General features: G+C 42.5%; 1 protein-coding gene across 3 annotated transcripts in view; it reads right to left on the reverse strand.

The window, feature by feature from the left end:
* MDN1 (midasin AAA ATPase 1) overlaps positions 1-15,198 on the reverse strand; it is a 90,351-nt gene that overhangs the window by 44,649 nt on the left and 30,504 nt on the right. For all 3 annotated transcript variants that reach the window (XR_014524693.1, XM_083497495.1, XM_083497494.1), the window contains exons 35-54: positions 14,925-15,122; positions 14,152-14,360; positions 13,463-13,585; positions 11,986-12,183; positions 11,708-11,815; positions 10,867-11,055; positions 9,964-10,053; positions 9,594-9,854; positions 9,106-9,376; positions 8,182-8,341; positions 7,430-7,546; positions 5,814-6,016; positions 5,422-5,567; positions 4,952-5,154; positions 3,774-3,994; positions 2,868-2,981; positions 2,333-2,462; positions 1,358-1,467; positions 1,079-1,212; positions 82-242 (exon numbers count right to left, since the gene is read on the reverse strand). Coding sequence is in view for 2 of the 3 variants with exons in the window: in XM_083497495.1 (XP_083353621.1) it covers positions 82-242; positions 1,079-1,212; positions 1,358-1,467; positions 2,333-2,462; positions 2,868-2,981; positions 3,774-3,994; positions 4,952-5,154; positions 5,422-5,567; positions 5,814-6,016; positions 7,430-7,546; positions 8,182-8,341; positions 9,106-9,376; positions 9,594-9,854; positions 9,964-10,053; positions 10,867-11,055; positions 11,708-11,815; positions 11,986-12,183; positions 13,463-13,585; positions 14,152-14,360; positions 14,925-15,122 (3,346 nt within the window). In the remaining variant the exon portion in view is untranslated. The remainder of the gene's footprint in view (positions 1-81; positions 243-1,078; positions 1,213-1,357; positions 1,468-2,332; positions 2,463-2,867; positions 2,982-3,773; positions 3,995-4,951; positions 5,155-5,421; positions 5,568-5,813; positions 6,017-7,429; positions 7,547-8,181; positions 8,342-9,105; positions 9,377-9,593; positions 9,855-9,963; positions 10,054-10,866; positions 11,056-11,707; positions 11,816-11,985; positions 12,184-13,462; positions 13,586-14,151; positions 14,361-14,924; positions 15,123-15,198) is intronic.

The raw sequence follows: 15,198 nt of genomic DNA on the forward strand, positions 1-15,198 counted from the left end.
ATAATTAAACCTTAAAAAGCTTCCCTATAGAAGGCTGCCTTCAGATTTAATGCATTGGTGTACAAGCTAAAGACAACATACTTCTGCTGCTCATATGTGCTCAGCAACTTAGCTGTCCTGCTGATTAAATGTTTCACAACCCAGTGCCAGTGAAGAGACAGGAGTGCCAAGCCAGAGGAATCCACAGCAACCATGTCCGATATCGTCCAAAACCTGTCACGCCACAATAAGCAGTGCAGTATCTAGAGGCAAGCCAGAGAAAAAAATAATGAGTCTTCCATTCCATGATGCACACGGGAATGCTTTTTCAGGTGGAGAATATTGTTCTTTTATCATTAGGAAATGGCACATGTCTTAAATCTAAAAGGGCCTTGTTTGAGCAGAAAGACACCTTCATTCCTGAGACTTTATGCCTGAGACGGAAAAGGTGCAAGTCTAGGATAACACAAGCTGCTAGGCAAAAATGGCACCTTCCAACCTTTGGTGTCTCAGGAGGGTAACCTCTTGCACTTCACCCACTGAGCTATGAGCCTGAAGTAGACTCCCTGTGGTCCTTGCTCAGAGGATCTCTTAAGGCAGCTTCCATGACCCATCCAGGCTGTGCTCCAGAAAACAGTATCTTTCTGGAAACAGATTTCTCTGATCTAACATCCTAAATTAGACCAGAAAAACAGAAAGCTGGAGCACTGCAGTTCTTGCAATTTAGCTTATCCTTTGGCATGAAGATGATTAGCTTTCCATTTCTGCAATCATTCATGGATCCTTGGCTTTGTTCTGGCATGTACATATCTTTACAGGGGCACACGATTTCCCTACAGTTCAAACTAGACAAAACATTTATCTGTTTTAGATGAGCTCTTATTCCTAAATCAGAGGAATCTCTTGAATGTGACTAACCACTTTGCCCGATCCTCCAAGCAACTGGAAAAGACAGGTGGATTTCATGTCCTCTTCCCAGTTTTCCACTTTCAAACAAAATGGTATGACAAAAATAGAGACCGTAACACAGGGAAAGTAAGTGGACAGCTCCTAAAGTCCAAGCAATGGGTGACCCCAGATGTTTGTATGGTCTACTTACTTCATACATTTTTTCATCAGACACAGACCCTTGAGTAGACTTCACCCAGTTCAGCACGAAGGCATCCCAAAGTTCAAAAAAGCCTGCGAGGTTCACCACAACAGCATGCGGCAGTGAGCTGTGGCTGCCGGGATCTTCATTTCAAGAATAAAATTAAACCAAAAGACAATGCAGAAAATTAAACCAAAAGAAAATGCAGAACTGTATCCAAGCACCACGCTACAAAAACAACATCAGTGATTCGTTTAAGTAATTTTTAAATGGAAACACAATAGATACCTTTATGGAACTCCAGTGACATCCTCAAAGCACTAGTTCTTGGCTTTTTGGTATTAATCAGGCTCCTTTCAACGTAGCTCTTTTTCTCACGGTCCAGAAACAGTATTGCCCTGTAATTACAACACAACAAACCCACATGGATATCATTAAGTTATTATGTCAAGAGTATATCAAAATCCTGTTAAGAGAAAGCCAACAGCCCACAAATTGAATCACGTTGGGACTATTTAACATGTACATAATGCAGAGAAAACATTAGACACTACAAAATACTAATGTGAAATGGATCCTGAATAGATAATTTACAATCTGCATTAGACAAACAAAACAGGAGGAAAGAATTCTGACTACGGCAGTGGGTAATGGCAGAAGATGCATGAATATTCTGAATGATTTATGTAAAAATGAGTTTCCTTGTGAAATAAAGGTTTTGATGTAACTGTACGCTTAGATTTTGGATTATCAGTGAGCATAAGGGTACCCAACTTTTTCTAGATTGTACATTACACCAGCCTTCATCAACCTGGTGCCCTTGAGATGTTTTGGACTACAACTCCTATCAGTCCCAGCACAGCATAGCTATGGCTGATGGGAACTGTAGTCCAAAATTTCTTAAGGGTTAGCGAAAGCTGCCTTACAACTTGCCTTCCAAAAGAAAACATAGCCAGGGATTGGTTGGTTTTTTTTAGCAGTTTGGGGGGGATTGGAATCTGTGGCAATTATAGACTATCGGCCAACTTAAAAAGGGAAAGACATTATTATAGAAAGTGGAAATGACAAACTTTTCTAATCAAAATAACAGAAAGAAGGTGGATACCAATTGGTCCTCCACATGTTGCTGGAACTACGACACCCATTATGCCTGGCCATCGGCCATGATGGCTGGAGCATATGGGGAGAGTTGGGAGACCAAAAACACCTGAAGGGCCACAGGGTTTCCCCATCCCAGATATAGCCCACATGTGATGAACTCACCGATTTGAAAGTGATTGCAGCAGGATAAGCAGCTGATCCGAGTGTTCTTCTGCTTCAAAATCCACTGAATTGCTAATGATATCCAAACACTGCATGTTCCATCTGGGATCCATAGGAATCACATGCTCATCTGTTTTGATAGATGAACAACAAGGAAAACTCACGTTTGTTTTCATCATAAACATTTTCCAACTCCCTCAATCCAAGAAATAGAGCGAGCAATATGCACCAGCATGAACATGATGCAAGACATCTAACACATGTTTACAACGTAAAGGAGAGATTTGTTTAAATGGGAACGAACGTGGGGTAGGTTCCAATATGCAATTTATTGCGTCCTATTTTATGCACAGTAGCATTTTCTAAGCCCAATGAAAGTTTTTTTTTAAAAAAACCAAACAAGGCCACTCAGTTCTGTTGCAAGCTACGTTTCACTCTCCATAACCTCATCAATATCACAAATCAATCTTCACTGTATCAAAAACATAGGAAGAGAATACACACTCACAGCCAAGAGAGAAATAAGACATCTTACCAGTCATATTTGGTTGCAGCAACTTTATTACATTACTGATTGCACCTGAGAGGGGACTGAAGTAAAAATTATTCAGAGATGCTGCACCGGCTTCCAGCTGAGTATACACTGAATCTGTAGAAAGAAGACAACCTGTGAATTCATGCCTTTCTAAGCTTATTATTTTTATTTATATGCTGGTAAGAATTCTTACTCGCCCTTCATCGTCAGTGCAGGTTGCAGCAATATACTGCACAATGATGAAAACAGAGCCATTACAATTATAAAACGAGTGAAACGAAACAGAACAGTGTAATTTCAATTAAACGTGCTAGGTCCCACGAATCAAAACACCTGGACTGCCAAAGGATTCCGCTGCGATCCAATCCCAAAGCCCCTTCCACCCCAAGCATAAGGACCAAGAACTCCTGTGCATATATGGGGGGGGGCTACTTCCTATTAGCTGCAGCTCCTTACACATCAGGTGACGCGCTGAAAGTCCAGCAACCTGAATGAGTGGGGTATTCATGGGGCAGCTGTGAGAAGAAAGCCAACCCCTGCGGAGAACGCAGTCAATTAATCAAGATAAAGCTGAATTGGTATCGACATATGAAATCAGTTGTGAGCTAGGGAAACCCAGCCAGATGGGTATGGTTATTATTATCAGAGGCCAAGAAGAAGCTGCAGGCCACAGAGCCAAGAAATTCCAGTTTTGGGGTTGAGAGTCTAATCAATTTTATTTTATTTTTTTGGCCATGAGACACTATTTCCTTTCACTCACTACTCTGGTGACGCTGTGTTTTTGACTTCCTCCATCTCTCTACATTTACTTACAAAACTCAAGCATAGGATCGTGCTGCATGATTCTTTTCCACCACCACAAACATTCAGATTAGTCTTGCTTAAGCAGCAAGAGTCAACACTTACCAGGCACTTGTGGCAAATTCTTTTTTAACTGATTAAGCCACCCAACTCTCAACGTCCAGTCTTGATTCGTTGCTTTCTCTATGAATAACTTAACGGCTGCAGAAAGAACCTCCATGCCGTCTGCCCAAGAGGCACTAGCTTCCACTGCACCAAATTTGAGGCAATCTGGATTAGGAGAGTGCAGGATTTTCTCAAAGTCATGTATAGTGAGAGGCAGCGTCCTGAAACGAGAGGTCATTGTAAGAAGATCATACCTATGCAAAGAACAAACCATCTATACAATTTCCAAAGGCCTAGAGGAGATTTAACCTCTAAACATGTTAGAAGTAACCATGGTGTGCTGCCTTAACTCTGAGTAAAATCCCAGCTGGACACTGAAACCATGCTTTCAAACTATTGCCGCGTCCAGAATTGACGCTTTACAGTATTCCATTTTTCCAACATGCGCTATTAAAAAATGTGGTAACACCCACATGTTATGTGATCTTTCACATGATGTAAGACATATCTGGAAATCTGTGGGACCTAATGGAAGTTCAATGCTCATTTCCATGTTAACAGCTTCCAGAAAAACAACGGCAACTGTGCACCACCCCATTAACCTGGAATATCTCAGTAGTTTTGAGCTGTAATTTCCCTGCCGTTTTCATGTGATGAAGTCTAGGAGAGTAGGTAGTCCATCATACAGTTCCCCTCCCCCCAACATTTTCATGGGTGAACAATGGGGGAACTGAAGCATGTATGCATATAGAGGGGGGTGAAATGCCCAATGACACCCGTCACGTCACGCCCACTGGTGAGAATGACTTTTAGCATGACATGGTGGTATATCCATCAAAAAGCCACGGTTCCATAACACAACAGGTAATGCAGTGTGAAAGGAATGTTAGAAACCGGTAGAGCAGGGCTAGCATTATAACCAAAATAGCAACACAATAAACCCCACATCTGAAAGCAGCTTAAGCTTCGCAGGTATAGGGAATGAGAGCTGCTTGCTACCTTGTAAACAATGAGAGTGGAGGCAGGAAAACGGCCTTAACTATGGTAGCCCAGTGCAGATGTAACTGCTAACGTTGCTCACTTATTTACATAGAGGGGCAGGCAAAAGGCTGCTCACCAATTAACCTGGAACAGTTCACTCTTACATGTCCAGAGGGATAGCAACACCTTGTGCTCACCTGCTGTTTCTCAGATTCAGCCTGTTCAGGCAGTAAGCCAGGACCTGGCCATCGTGATGAACCATAGAAAGCAGAGAGTCTTCAGCTGCAAACAAAGCACTGGATGCAGAATCTGGCCACAATCCTAAGGCAAGGAGGGAAGCACCCCTCGTTTCCTCTGACTCCAAGACTGAAACATGCTTCATTATCAAGTCCAGCATATGCTAGTATATAAGGAGAGACAAAGGGTTGCGATTAGGTTCTTCAACTGGGAAAAACAACAACAGTAGTCTTCTTTCTGTAACATTTTTCTCAGGCATGGAAAACAATTAAAATGTAGCAGTTAGTTTGAAAAGATAGATAGATACATGGTCTCTAATTCTTGATTGCTCAGATTTTGAACTGTCTCTCACTATCTCTCTCAACTTTGCAAAAGTTGACTCTCTAGCACAAACACTTGATGAGCACATTTCCAACGGAGGAAGACTTACCTTTTGATTGTCTCCTGACTGTTGTGAACTGACGTAGATGTCCCAACACGCTTTATAGAAGCTCTTTGCTAAACCGAATCCTCGGCGCAACTGCTGCACGATCAGCGTTGCAGCATTAATCAAAGCAGATAGAGTGCAAGAGGAACCTGAGAAGGAAAAATTAACATTACAACCCACCAAGCACCTTTGTAGAATGCCTAGGAATTTAACCATTTTTTTTGCTTTTCCCCTTTTTCAAACCACCTACCTGAGCTAACTTCCGTATTATAAATCTGAAATCATAATCAAAATTTCCCAATTCATTCTCTCTCTCAGATGGTCTCTAACACAGTCGCTAAATAGAAGTTACTCTCTTTAGTGCTTGCCAAGTTTATTATGCATGCTTATCTCACCTGCTATGCTTTCCTTAGCTTCTGTATGCACAGCCACGAGCTCATCACATATGCTGCTTCCAAACAAGCCCATTCCATGAAGCAGCAGCTTCACATCGTGAAGATCCAATGAATCACTCTCTCCAGGAACGTAGATCTCAATTCCACGATTCCGCATGGCTCGGGATATTTCACCGTGTGATGGATCCATTGAAAGGAAAAGCCTTTTTAAGTTTCAATACACATAAGAGAGTATGGTTATTTAAGTTACCCATCCGGTATGTAATCTTACACTGCTGCTCCTGGGGTGGAGCGAGCGAGGAAGGGGTCACACTAAAGGTAAAGGTAAAGGTACCCCTGCCCGTACGGGCCAGTCTTGCCAGACTCTAGGGTTGTGCGCCCATCTCACTCAAGAGGCCGTGGGCCAGCGCTGTCCGAAGACACTTCCGGGTCACGTGGCCAGCGTGACATCGCTGCTCTGGCGAGCCAGAGCCGCACACGGAAACGCCGTTTACCTTCCCGCTGGTAAGCGGTCCCTATTTATCTACTTGCACCCGGAGGTGCTTTCGAACTGCTAGGTTGGCAGGCGCTGGGACCGAACGGCGGGAGCGCACCCCGCCGCAGGGATTTGAACCGCCGACCTTTCGATCGGCAAGCCCTAGGCGCTGAGGCTTTTACCCACAGCGCCACCTGCGTCCCTGAGGTCACACTACAGCCTTGCAATTAGGCACTTGCCTGCAATGTTTAGCGATCAAGGTTATCACCTTGATAAGAGCAATACCAACAGTACATTTCTAAGCTGAGTTTCTATTAGAGGGGTACTTGGTTTGTCTGGCTCTTCCCTATGCACAAAGTTTTTTAAAAAAATGCTTATTGCACCCCTGAACTGCCTCCTCTCCACCACCAGGGAACTCTGCCTTGGCAGAAAAGGGAACTAACCACACTGTTCTACTGTCTTGGCTAGGTGAACAGAGAGGCATGTTGTGGCTGCTACTTTCATGGCTTCCTCCTCTCCTTATCCTACTTAGAATCAAAGAATTGTAGAGTTGGAAGGGACCCTGAGGATCATTGATTCCAGCCCCCTGCAGTGAAGGAATATGCAACTGTCCCTATACAGGGATCAAGCCTGCAACCTTGGCATTATCAACACCGCACTCTAACCAACCAACCTTCCCAACCTGCTTTATTAAACTTCCTGGACACCCAAATAGCAAATGCTCTCTAGGCTTTATACAGAAAAGGAGGAAATAATTTTTTAAAAAACACAAGAATCCAGTAACAATCTAAAGGCAATAATTAAGCAGAGAATGAAAACGTATGTGTTTCGTGTGTGCCTGCATATACACATGCAGTTCAGAGAAGGTGGAGAGACTAGCATTCGTGCATCACACTGCTTTGCTGCCCAGCAAAGGAAGACAAATGACCTTGTTGTAAAAAAAAGGGGGGGTGCTAAGAGAAAACTATCAAGCAATACATCACTTTGTTGACCCAGCTGAGCGATGATCAAACCTACACTTATTTTCAAGGCTGCAGTAGTGATACCTTAAAGAGACGGTGTTCCCACCCCAATGCATACTGCAACTCTCAAAGCATAATCCAACAACACACTCCAATAAGCACAAAGAATGTCAGCGCACCTGAAATTTGGATGTGGTGTGATAGTGGGGGTTACACCATCGATCACTCCTCTTTCACTCATGGTGAGGACTCCTCCAGGTTCAAGTAGAGCATTCAAGCGGTCCAGCACAGAAGGACTACACACAAGAAGCAAAGGAACAATTAAGCACTAAAGGTGGCTCACTGATTTACTAACAACTGCAAGCATTCATTTGGCTTCATAATGGAAGGAATATTCCCCCCCCCTCAATCTGATCAGTTTTATAGCATCAGATATATGGAAGTAACGCAGAAATGTCATGGGATGGTGTCCAGTTCTGTCCCCTCTGCTCAACAAAGACTCTTTGCCCCAGTGGATGCTTCTGTGACTGGAAGGGAGGGGAAAGCAATTTGTGCAATTTTTTGCAAACTTCCCCCTTTCTTCTGCATTGCCTCCTCCTTTTCCAAAGTGTTCCCTAACCCTCTGGAGCAGGAATTCTTTTTGGGGGGGGGTGTCACAGCAGGCTACAGAGAGAAGGGAGAAATAAGCAAAAATTGCCTTATGACTTCCCCCTTCTGTTCACGGAAGTGTCTGCTGGAGCAAAGGACCTCCTTGAGTAGATGGGAGATAACTGTATAATCCAGTTTCCTTTGAAACAGTAAATGATGATCTACTCCTTGAATTTCTCTCTTTGATCTGGTACATGATTTGTAACAGAGATTCAATGACGTTTATCCAATGTGGTTTTCTATATTTATGATAATTTCTTTCTAACAACACAGTTGCGCTTACCTGCAGAAGTTAACATTGTCCATCAAGAGCCATTCTCCGGACTGTAAAGCCTGAACCAACATCCCATCAACCCATTCAAATGTGCCGTGGTTGCTGCTGCTCATATACTGAATAACCTGCAGCTTGAAGTGCCGAAATTCTTCTACAAGTCTTGAAAACTCTAAAATCGGGGGGAAAGATACTTAGAATACAATTCAAGTACTCAAGATTCACACAGAGTGCTTTTCACAACTACATTTAGTCTAATATCCTTCGCCAACTTAGACAAACGGTCCCTCTTTCTTTGTTCAGTTGTGATCATAAGATCTTTGCATTAGCTTCAACAAGATGTGATGTCTAAACTAATGCATGTAGATCAACCAGGTTTTCATTAAAAAGGGAGAATGTCTTTAATATTCACAGAATGATAAACATAATAGACTATTGCTAACTGGTGTGGGGGAGCGGAGCAACCATAACTGTGATGGAGGCTGGAAAAATCTTTAAGGAAGCAAATAATTATACTTTGTGCTTCCGCAGATTATGCAGCTTTAATAAATATGGACCCGGGTGGCTTGCTCACAAGTGCTCTATGTGCATTCATCACTGTACATGTAAAGTTCCTGCACACTTCGGCTGAATGCCAGTGGGTGCAGGAGAATAGAGACGTGGTTGCACACATGTCTAGACCATGTGGCACCACAAATACTCATACTTTTCCTCTGGTCACATTTGTACACATTTATCTCAGTTGACAACTGCTCCGTAAAGACACACCATCTCTCGCCATGAAAATGTCTTCCTTGTAACATCAGAGCAGTCTTTAAAATGCTTTGTGGTTTTTGCCTTCTCTGGTGGCATGCAGCAACTGGAATTTGCACATGCTTAGCTGATGACATTTTAAAAGGGGGAAACGCTATCACTTCCTACTGCTTCTGCGCATACCTGGCTTTGAGTAGGAGCTGATCTTGTTGTTCAGCCGCTGGACCAGTGCAAGGACTCCCTCCAATTTGTTCACCAGTTCAATGGTTATGTTTTGATTCCCTTCCCCAAGGGACTTTGGCTTGAAATTTAGAACGAAACTGCTCCAGGCACGCAGCACAATTTCAGCATCTTCTGGACAGATAGCAGTGAGGAGGAGGCTGTCCCTTAGAAGCGTGCTTACAACGTTCTCCACCTTCTCCAGCAAGCTCTTCCAAGGCCTAATGATGTCAACCTATAGGACATTTATTGCATTGGTCACTGCTTGAACCACCACTTCCCACTGGGTTCCTTCAGTATGGTTTTGGAAACCACTTAGAGGTGTTTCTTTCTTGCTTTCAGTTAAGACATTTAAACTTTGCCCATTCATATACTCCTCAAATTTAAGTTAAGTGGTATCTTGTATGCACTTGACTTGTCCTTATTCCCAAATTTAAAAAATGCACACTTACTTGCTCAAATCCACCTAACAGCTCGGTTGTATCCATAGAACTGTTCATCGCCATGATCTTCAACTGATGACCTGTCAGATATGCTAGAAGCTGAATGAGGCTGGTCTTGCCAGCAGCCGCAGGGCCTACCAATATCACCATCCAACTCATATGCACACATTTCATGATGGACTCCAAGGGCTGGAGTGAATGGTGGAGCAGGGATAGGTTTCTGCCAGGAGGAGGAGCATAGTTCGCGCGGGAGAGGATTGAGAAACCAACCTTCAGTAGAATTAAAAACAAAATAAGCAAGTGCATTAGTGTGCATGTATAGTGTGGAGCAGAAATTCAAGAAGGTGCCCAAGTAGCAGCAACTTTTGTTCTCTCTCACCTGGACGTCATAAGGAGTGATGTGGAACTGTCTGGAACCCATATATGGTTCAGCATCCTGACCAAAAATGTCCCTGAATAGACACACTACCTAAAACAAACAAACAAACAAACAAACAAACAGATGAAAGATCACATTTCTAACAAATGCTGAAATCCTTATATTCTAATTCTGCAGCAACTCTCAAATGAACGATTTCAAAAGAAACCGGGGAAACTCCCAATGGGTTGTTTGTTGAAGTCTGAAGTCACCTGCTTCAGGATACAGATCTGCCCAGCTTGTAATGCTCAGCTGCAACCTGAACTAAGCCTCAGCTTGAGAGAAGCTGGAATGCAAAACTAGACTGCTTACATGCGGGGCCAGTGAGTTTTCAATTGCCCCTCAAAACCACATTTATTTTTCACGCCATTTTTCTGAGCACTAATCATAAGCAAAACGAGAACAGCATTCTGCAAATCCACTAAAGGCTGATTGTGGTATCTGAGAGTTGCTGGCACAGGACACAGCAAGAAAGCTGTGGGATCATTTTGTCTGATCAAGCTCCCTAATCGCAATGAAATTACACTTAGGTAGGTTCCCTTTCCACACACTTGCTGTAAGCCCTCTTAACCAATGTACCAGGAGTTTAATCTATCTCTAACACATCCTTAGCACATGAATGGTGATAAAACTACATGAGGTCCCTTCAAATCCTGCACCTGCTTAACTGAAATGCTAATTCAAGACCTTGGAGGAAAGTAGATAATCTTAAATAGAAGTCATTCAATGTTTCAAATAATGTGGGAAAGGTACCCAAAAAAATTCAGTAAAATTTGTGTTTAAGATCCAAGAATGGTTTAACATATCCATACTTGTAAAACAGAAAAGACTAATAGGATTAAGCACATTTTTCATGCTCCTTACCTTCTCCTTGTCTGTATTTGTTCTCATTCTTTCCCCGTATATCAAGAACATGTGTTGGCCTGGATCGTAACTGCCAGGCGACTGGTCAACAAGCATCAGCTGACACCATCGGAAAAGGTCACGCAGATTAAACTCCCAAGGACCACCTTTATGCCCCCACTTCTTCTCAATCATAACTTCTTGATCAATCTGAATAACGTACCAGTTCAAAAGATTAAAAACTCAGACATGTTTCAGCTCATGGTAGATTATTAAAACGCCATTGCACAAGAAAACATTCATCGCGCCAAGCATTCAACTTAATTTACTGCTCTTCTAAGCTACCACCACTCTTTACCGTCCATTCAAAATCTTTATGGAATGCTCTTGTTCCAGAATAACTGGGGAAACCTAAACACATACAACATGCAGTTGTCTTACCTTGGACACACATGTATGATTCTATGCCTACTTGCTAGGGGGAAAGCCTCAAAGAAACTTTTATGTGAACTCAGACTTAGTAAGCCTCAGCCACACAAACGGAACATGCCATAGGAAGAAAAAAAGGGAAGTTCTGTCTGACATATTAGGCAACAAAAAATGAAATACAAACCCAGTCTGCAGTGGCTGTTATCTGCGGAGCCCAGCTAGTTTACATGCCACTGCAACTCCAGAGTTGAAAATGACTACAAATGAAGTTTGTCTCAATACATGATGTTCGGATGAAAACTGTGACCAGCTTTTCACATAGTTGCAGCAGTCATTGGCTTGGGCTTGTGGGGACAGTCACCAGAACCCTGAAGTCCCTCTCCTTAAGAAGACCATTCACATCATCAAGAGGAGTTTCAGGAATTATACTTACCATGTTGTTAAATTCAACCATTTTTGCAATAATCTTTTTGTCAATAGCAGGAAACAGGGTATTTCCAATGTACTCCATGTCTGCGGATGAGAGAGGGTCCACGAAAACCTACATCATCAATATAATTAAATGGGGTGGGAGGTGAGACTCAAGTATTATTTTTATGTAGACACAGAAAAATGCACAGTGCACTTGCAAATGAAATAAAAATGATTCCATTTAGAAAGGAACAGCAAGGAGGACAAGAGAAATAGTTTGAAATGACATTATGGACTTGCCTGTGTGAATCTGTTCAGAAAAGATTTGGGCAACCCCTTTCTGCCACCTCCTTGCCTGTAGGGATTCTGGCATCCAAAGATCTTTGTTTTCTTGTGTTGCACATGGAAGCTCATTCCCAACTCAGGAATGTAAATCTCTGCCCGATGGTCAAAACAAGCATTCAGGCCTTCTAGTACCGACTGAGAAGCCAAGTTCAGCTATTTGAGAGAAACCAACAGGAAAATTTACACTGCCCCTCTTCTTCACAACACACACTTTTGCCCACAAAACACCTTTAAATCTATAGCAAATAAGCAAAAGTACTGTAGTTAGCTCAGGAAAAGTTAACTTCAGATTAACACAAATGCCCTGGTTATTTAGCTACTCTTTTGGCTTCAAGCTCCTTTTGCACAACTCAGAAGAGCAACAGCATAGCCCAGGGACGTCCAACTCCCAAAGACTGTGATCTACTCACACTATAAAAAAACTGGCAATGATCTACCCATTGTTGTTGGATGGACCAAAGTTGGTGAGCTTTTTAGGAGGCCAAAGCTGTTGAGCTTCTTTGGGGGGAGGGGGAGGAGGAGGAGGAGATCACTGAGGGGCCTGAGATCTACCAGTAGAAGAAGAAGAAGAAGAGTTTGGATTTGATATCCCGCCTTTCACTCCCCTTCAGGAGTCCTACAGCGGCTAACATTCTCCTTTCCCTTCCTCCCCCACAACAAACACTGTGAGGTGAGTGGGGCTGAGAGACTTCAAAGAAGTGTGACTAGCCCAAGGTCACCCAGCAGCTGCATGTGGAGGAGCGGAGACGCAAACCCGGTTCCCCAGATTATGAGACTACCGCTCTTAACCACTACACCATACTGGCTCTCATGATCTACCTGTTGGACACGCCTGGCATAGCCTAAAGGTAAATACAACTGTGAAGTCAATGAGGCTGTCGGAATCCACTCAGATAAATGCCATTGCTCAGGGGTAGAGTAGATGCCTTGTGTGCAAAAAAATGTCCCAAGAATCAATGGCTAGCATCTTCAAGTGGCACTGTTTGAAACCCTGAGCTGGATGGACCAATATTATAAAACCACTTCCTATGGATTCTATTAAGAAAGTGTTGATTTCAAGCTAATTCAGCCCTAAGACGGTACTTAAAAGGTTAGTAGTTTTAATCTTCTGTAAACTGCAGCACATCCATGACACAGAACTCAAGCTGTTTGTCCACAAAATCGCCTTCTGAAACTGCCACCCCAGAAAAAGCAAGTGTGTGTTCTCCCACTGGAAAACTGAAGATAAAATCTGAGCAGCCTCTTGAATAAATGGGAGCAGCAGACTGTTCCAGGATACTTTCTCCACGTAAGGAGAATGCACTGTTAACTTTACCATGTTTGGATAGGATCCTTTTAAAGTCCCCAAACAGCAAACTGAGACAGCTAGAGACCTCATTTTCCAAAAAAGGAACGAAAATCCTTTTTCTGTGCTACATTAAGTTGAACTCACCTCATCTAATACAATCCAGTGTCCAGCTTTCAATGCTGCAAGCAAAGGTCCATCACGCCAGGCAAATTCCCCTCCTTTGCCCCCTTCAACAGGTAAGTCTGTGCCAAACAAATCTGTGACGTCCTGGATCAGAAGGAAGAAAAGTCAAGGTTTCCAAATGCATGTGAAACAATTGCAATTTAGAAAAAGCTCTCCTAGGCTTGCAGCAATAATCCAGTAGCATTTATACCAAGAGTTATAAATATTTTGTTCTATGCATCTGTTGCATCAGCCGGTAAGTGCGTTCTATGAACAAAAATGAAACCCAAGAGTAATTTTAAAAATAAAGAAAAATAATTCTAAACCATTAAGATTTTAACCAATATTCAAGCAGCAAACTTTGATCAAGGTTCTTTGCATCTGTATTTTAGGCAGTTTGTTTTGATCATTCACACCAATAGATGGATCACAATTCTAGCAGAATGTGTCCCTTTACTAGACAGGAAAAGGAATATAATGCTTCCTCTTAGAATTAATCAACAATACACCCCTTATTAAACTTACCTATTTCTAAGCATCTTCCCCCTCCCCAATCAATTAGGAGTATTCTCAAGATTTGTGAAAACTTAACACCTGTTAACTTGCAAGTATAGACTCTCACATTCACAAGTACAGGTATTTCAGTGGAGACCACAGTAATCCCTACCTACCGTTTGTTCAGAAAGATTGATTCTAACAAGGCAATTTCCAGAAGCCTTTGCCAAGGCTGCTACTAGGCTGGTTTTCCCAACACCTGGAGAGCCTTCCAAGAGAATGGGCTTCTTAAGTTGCAAGGCCCTTAACAACCGCTGTGCATTCATTGCTGTAGTTCCTGCATTTAGAGCGTAGTCTGAGACATTGTTCTTCTGGTAAATAGGGCCTACAGCACAGAGAAAGCAAATAAAAAATTAATTAGATTACAGGGTAAGATGATCAACATTTTTGCTCCAGTGAAAGTACTAGCTCATCAGACAGAATAATGGTACCAGATCAACATTCATCTTGATGCAGAGGGATTTTCCTCCAAAGTTTTGTTTTTTGTATTTTTGCAATCTCCCCTCTTTTTAATGGGTGGTGCAGGCTTAGCTATATTAAGCAATGGCACTCCTGTCTTAACATCTGAAATACACAGAATTATGATACTTAACAATTCTAACTACAGATTGTGGAGTAAAATATTTGAATGCTCCACCATTAAAGCTCTTAAAAACTCCATGCATATTGAAAGCTAGCATGCCAGAGCGAAGTCTAAGCTAAGTGCCTTCATCTGAGAAAAGAGCATTCAAGCACTCAATTAGAAATGGAAGGGTCTTGGAAGGACTGCAACAAATTATTTTTTCTGCATGTTTGTCACGCATTCTGCTCTTAAGTCATCGTAAGCGGCACATCACCACTCAAATTGTACAGCAGCAGCAGCAGCAATACCACCAAAAGAGTTCCTTGCCTGTTGGTATGAAAAATGGGTGGATTCCTATGTGGTTCTCCATCCAAACCATTTCCCTTTCCCTCTTCAGGTCATATATTTTCAGCTCATTCTTCTGAACCTCAGTGAGTTGCACTACTTCAGAAATTTTCCCACACAAATATTCCAGGCATTTTTCACGAGCCAAAGCAGCTGAGCCAGCCGAACAGGACATGGTGCCTACATAGGGGGTAGAGGGAAGAAGAGATCATAGTCATATGTCAATGGTGGAAGTGAACATATAGTTAGCAGTAAG

Source organism: Podarcis liolepis (assembly GCF_965112155.1).
Source record: "Podarcis liolepis genome assembly, chromosome: 3".
NCBI classification, from domain to species: Eukaryota; Metazoa; Chordata; class Lepidosauria; order Squamata; family Lacertidae; genus Podarcis; species Podarcis liolepis.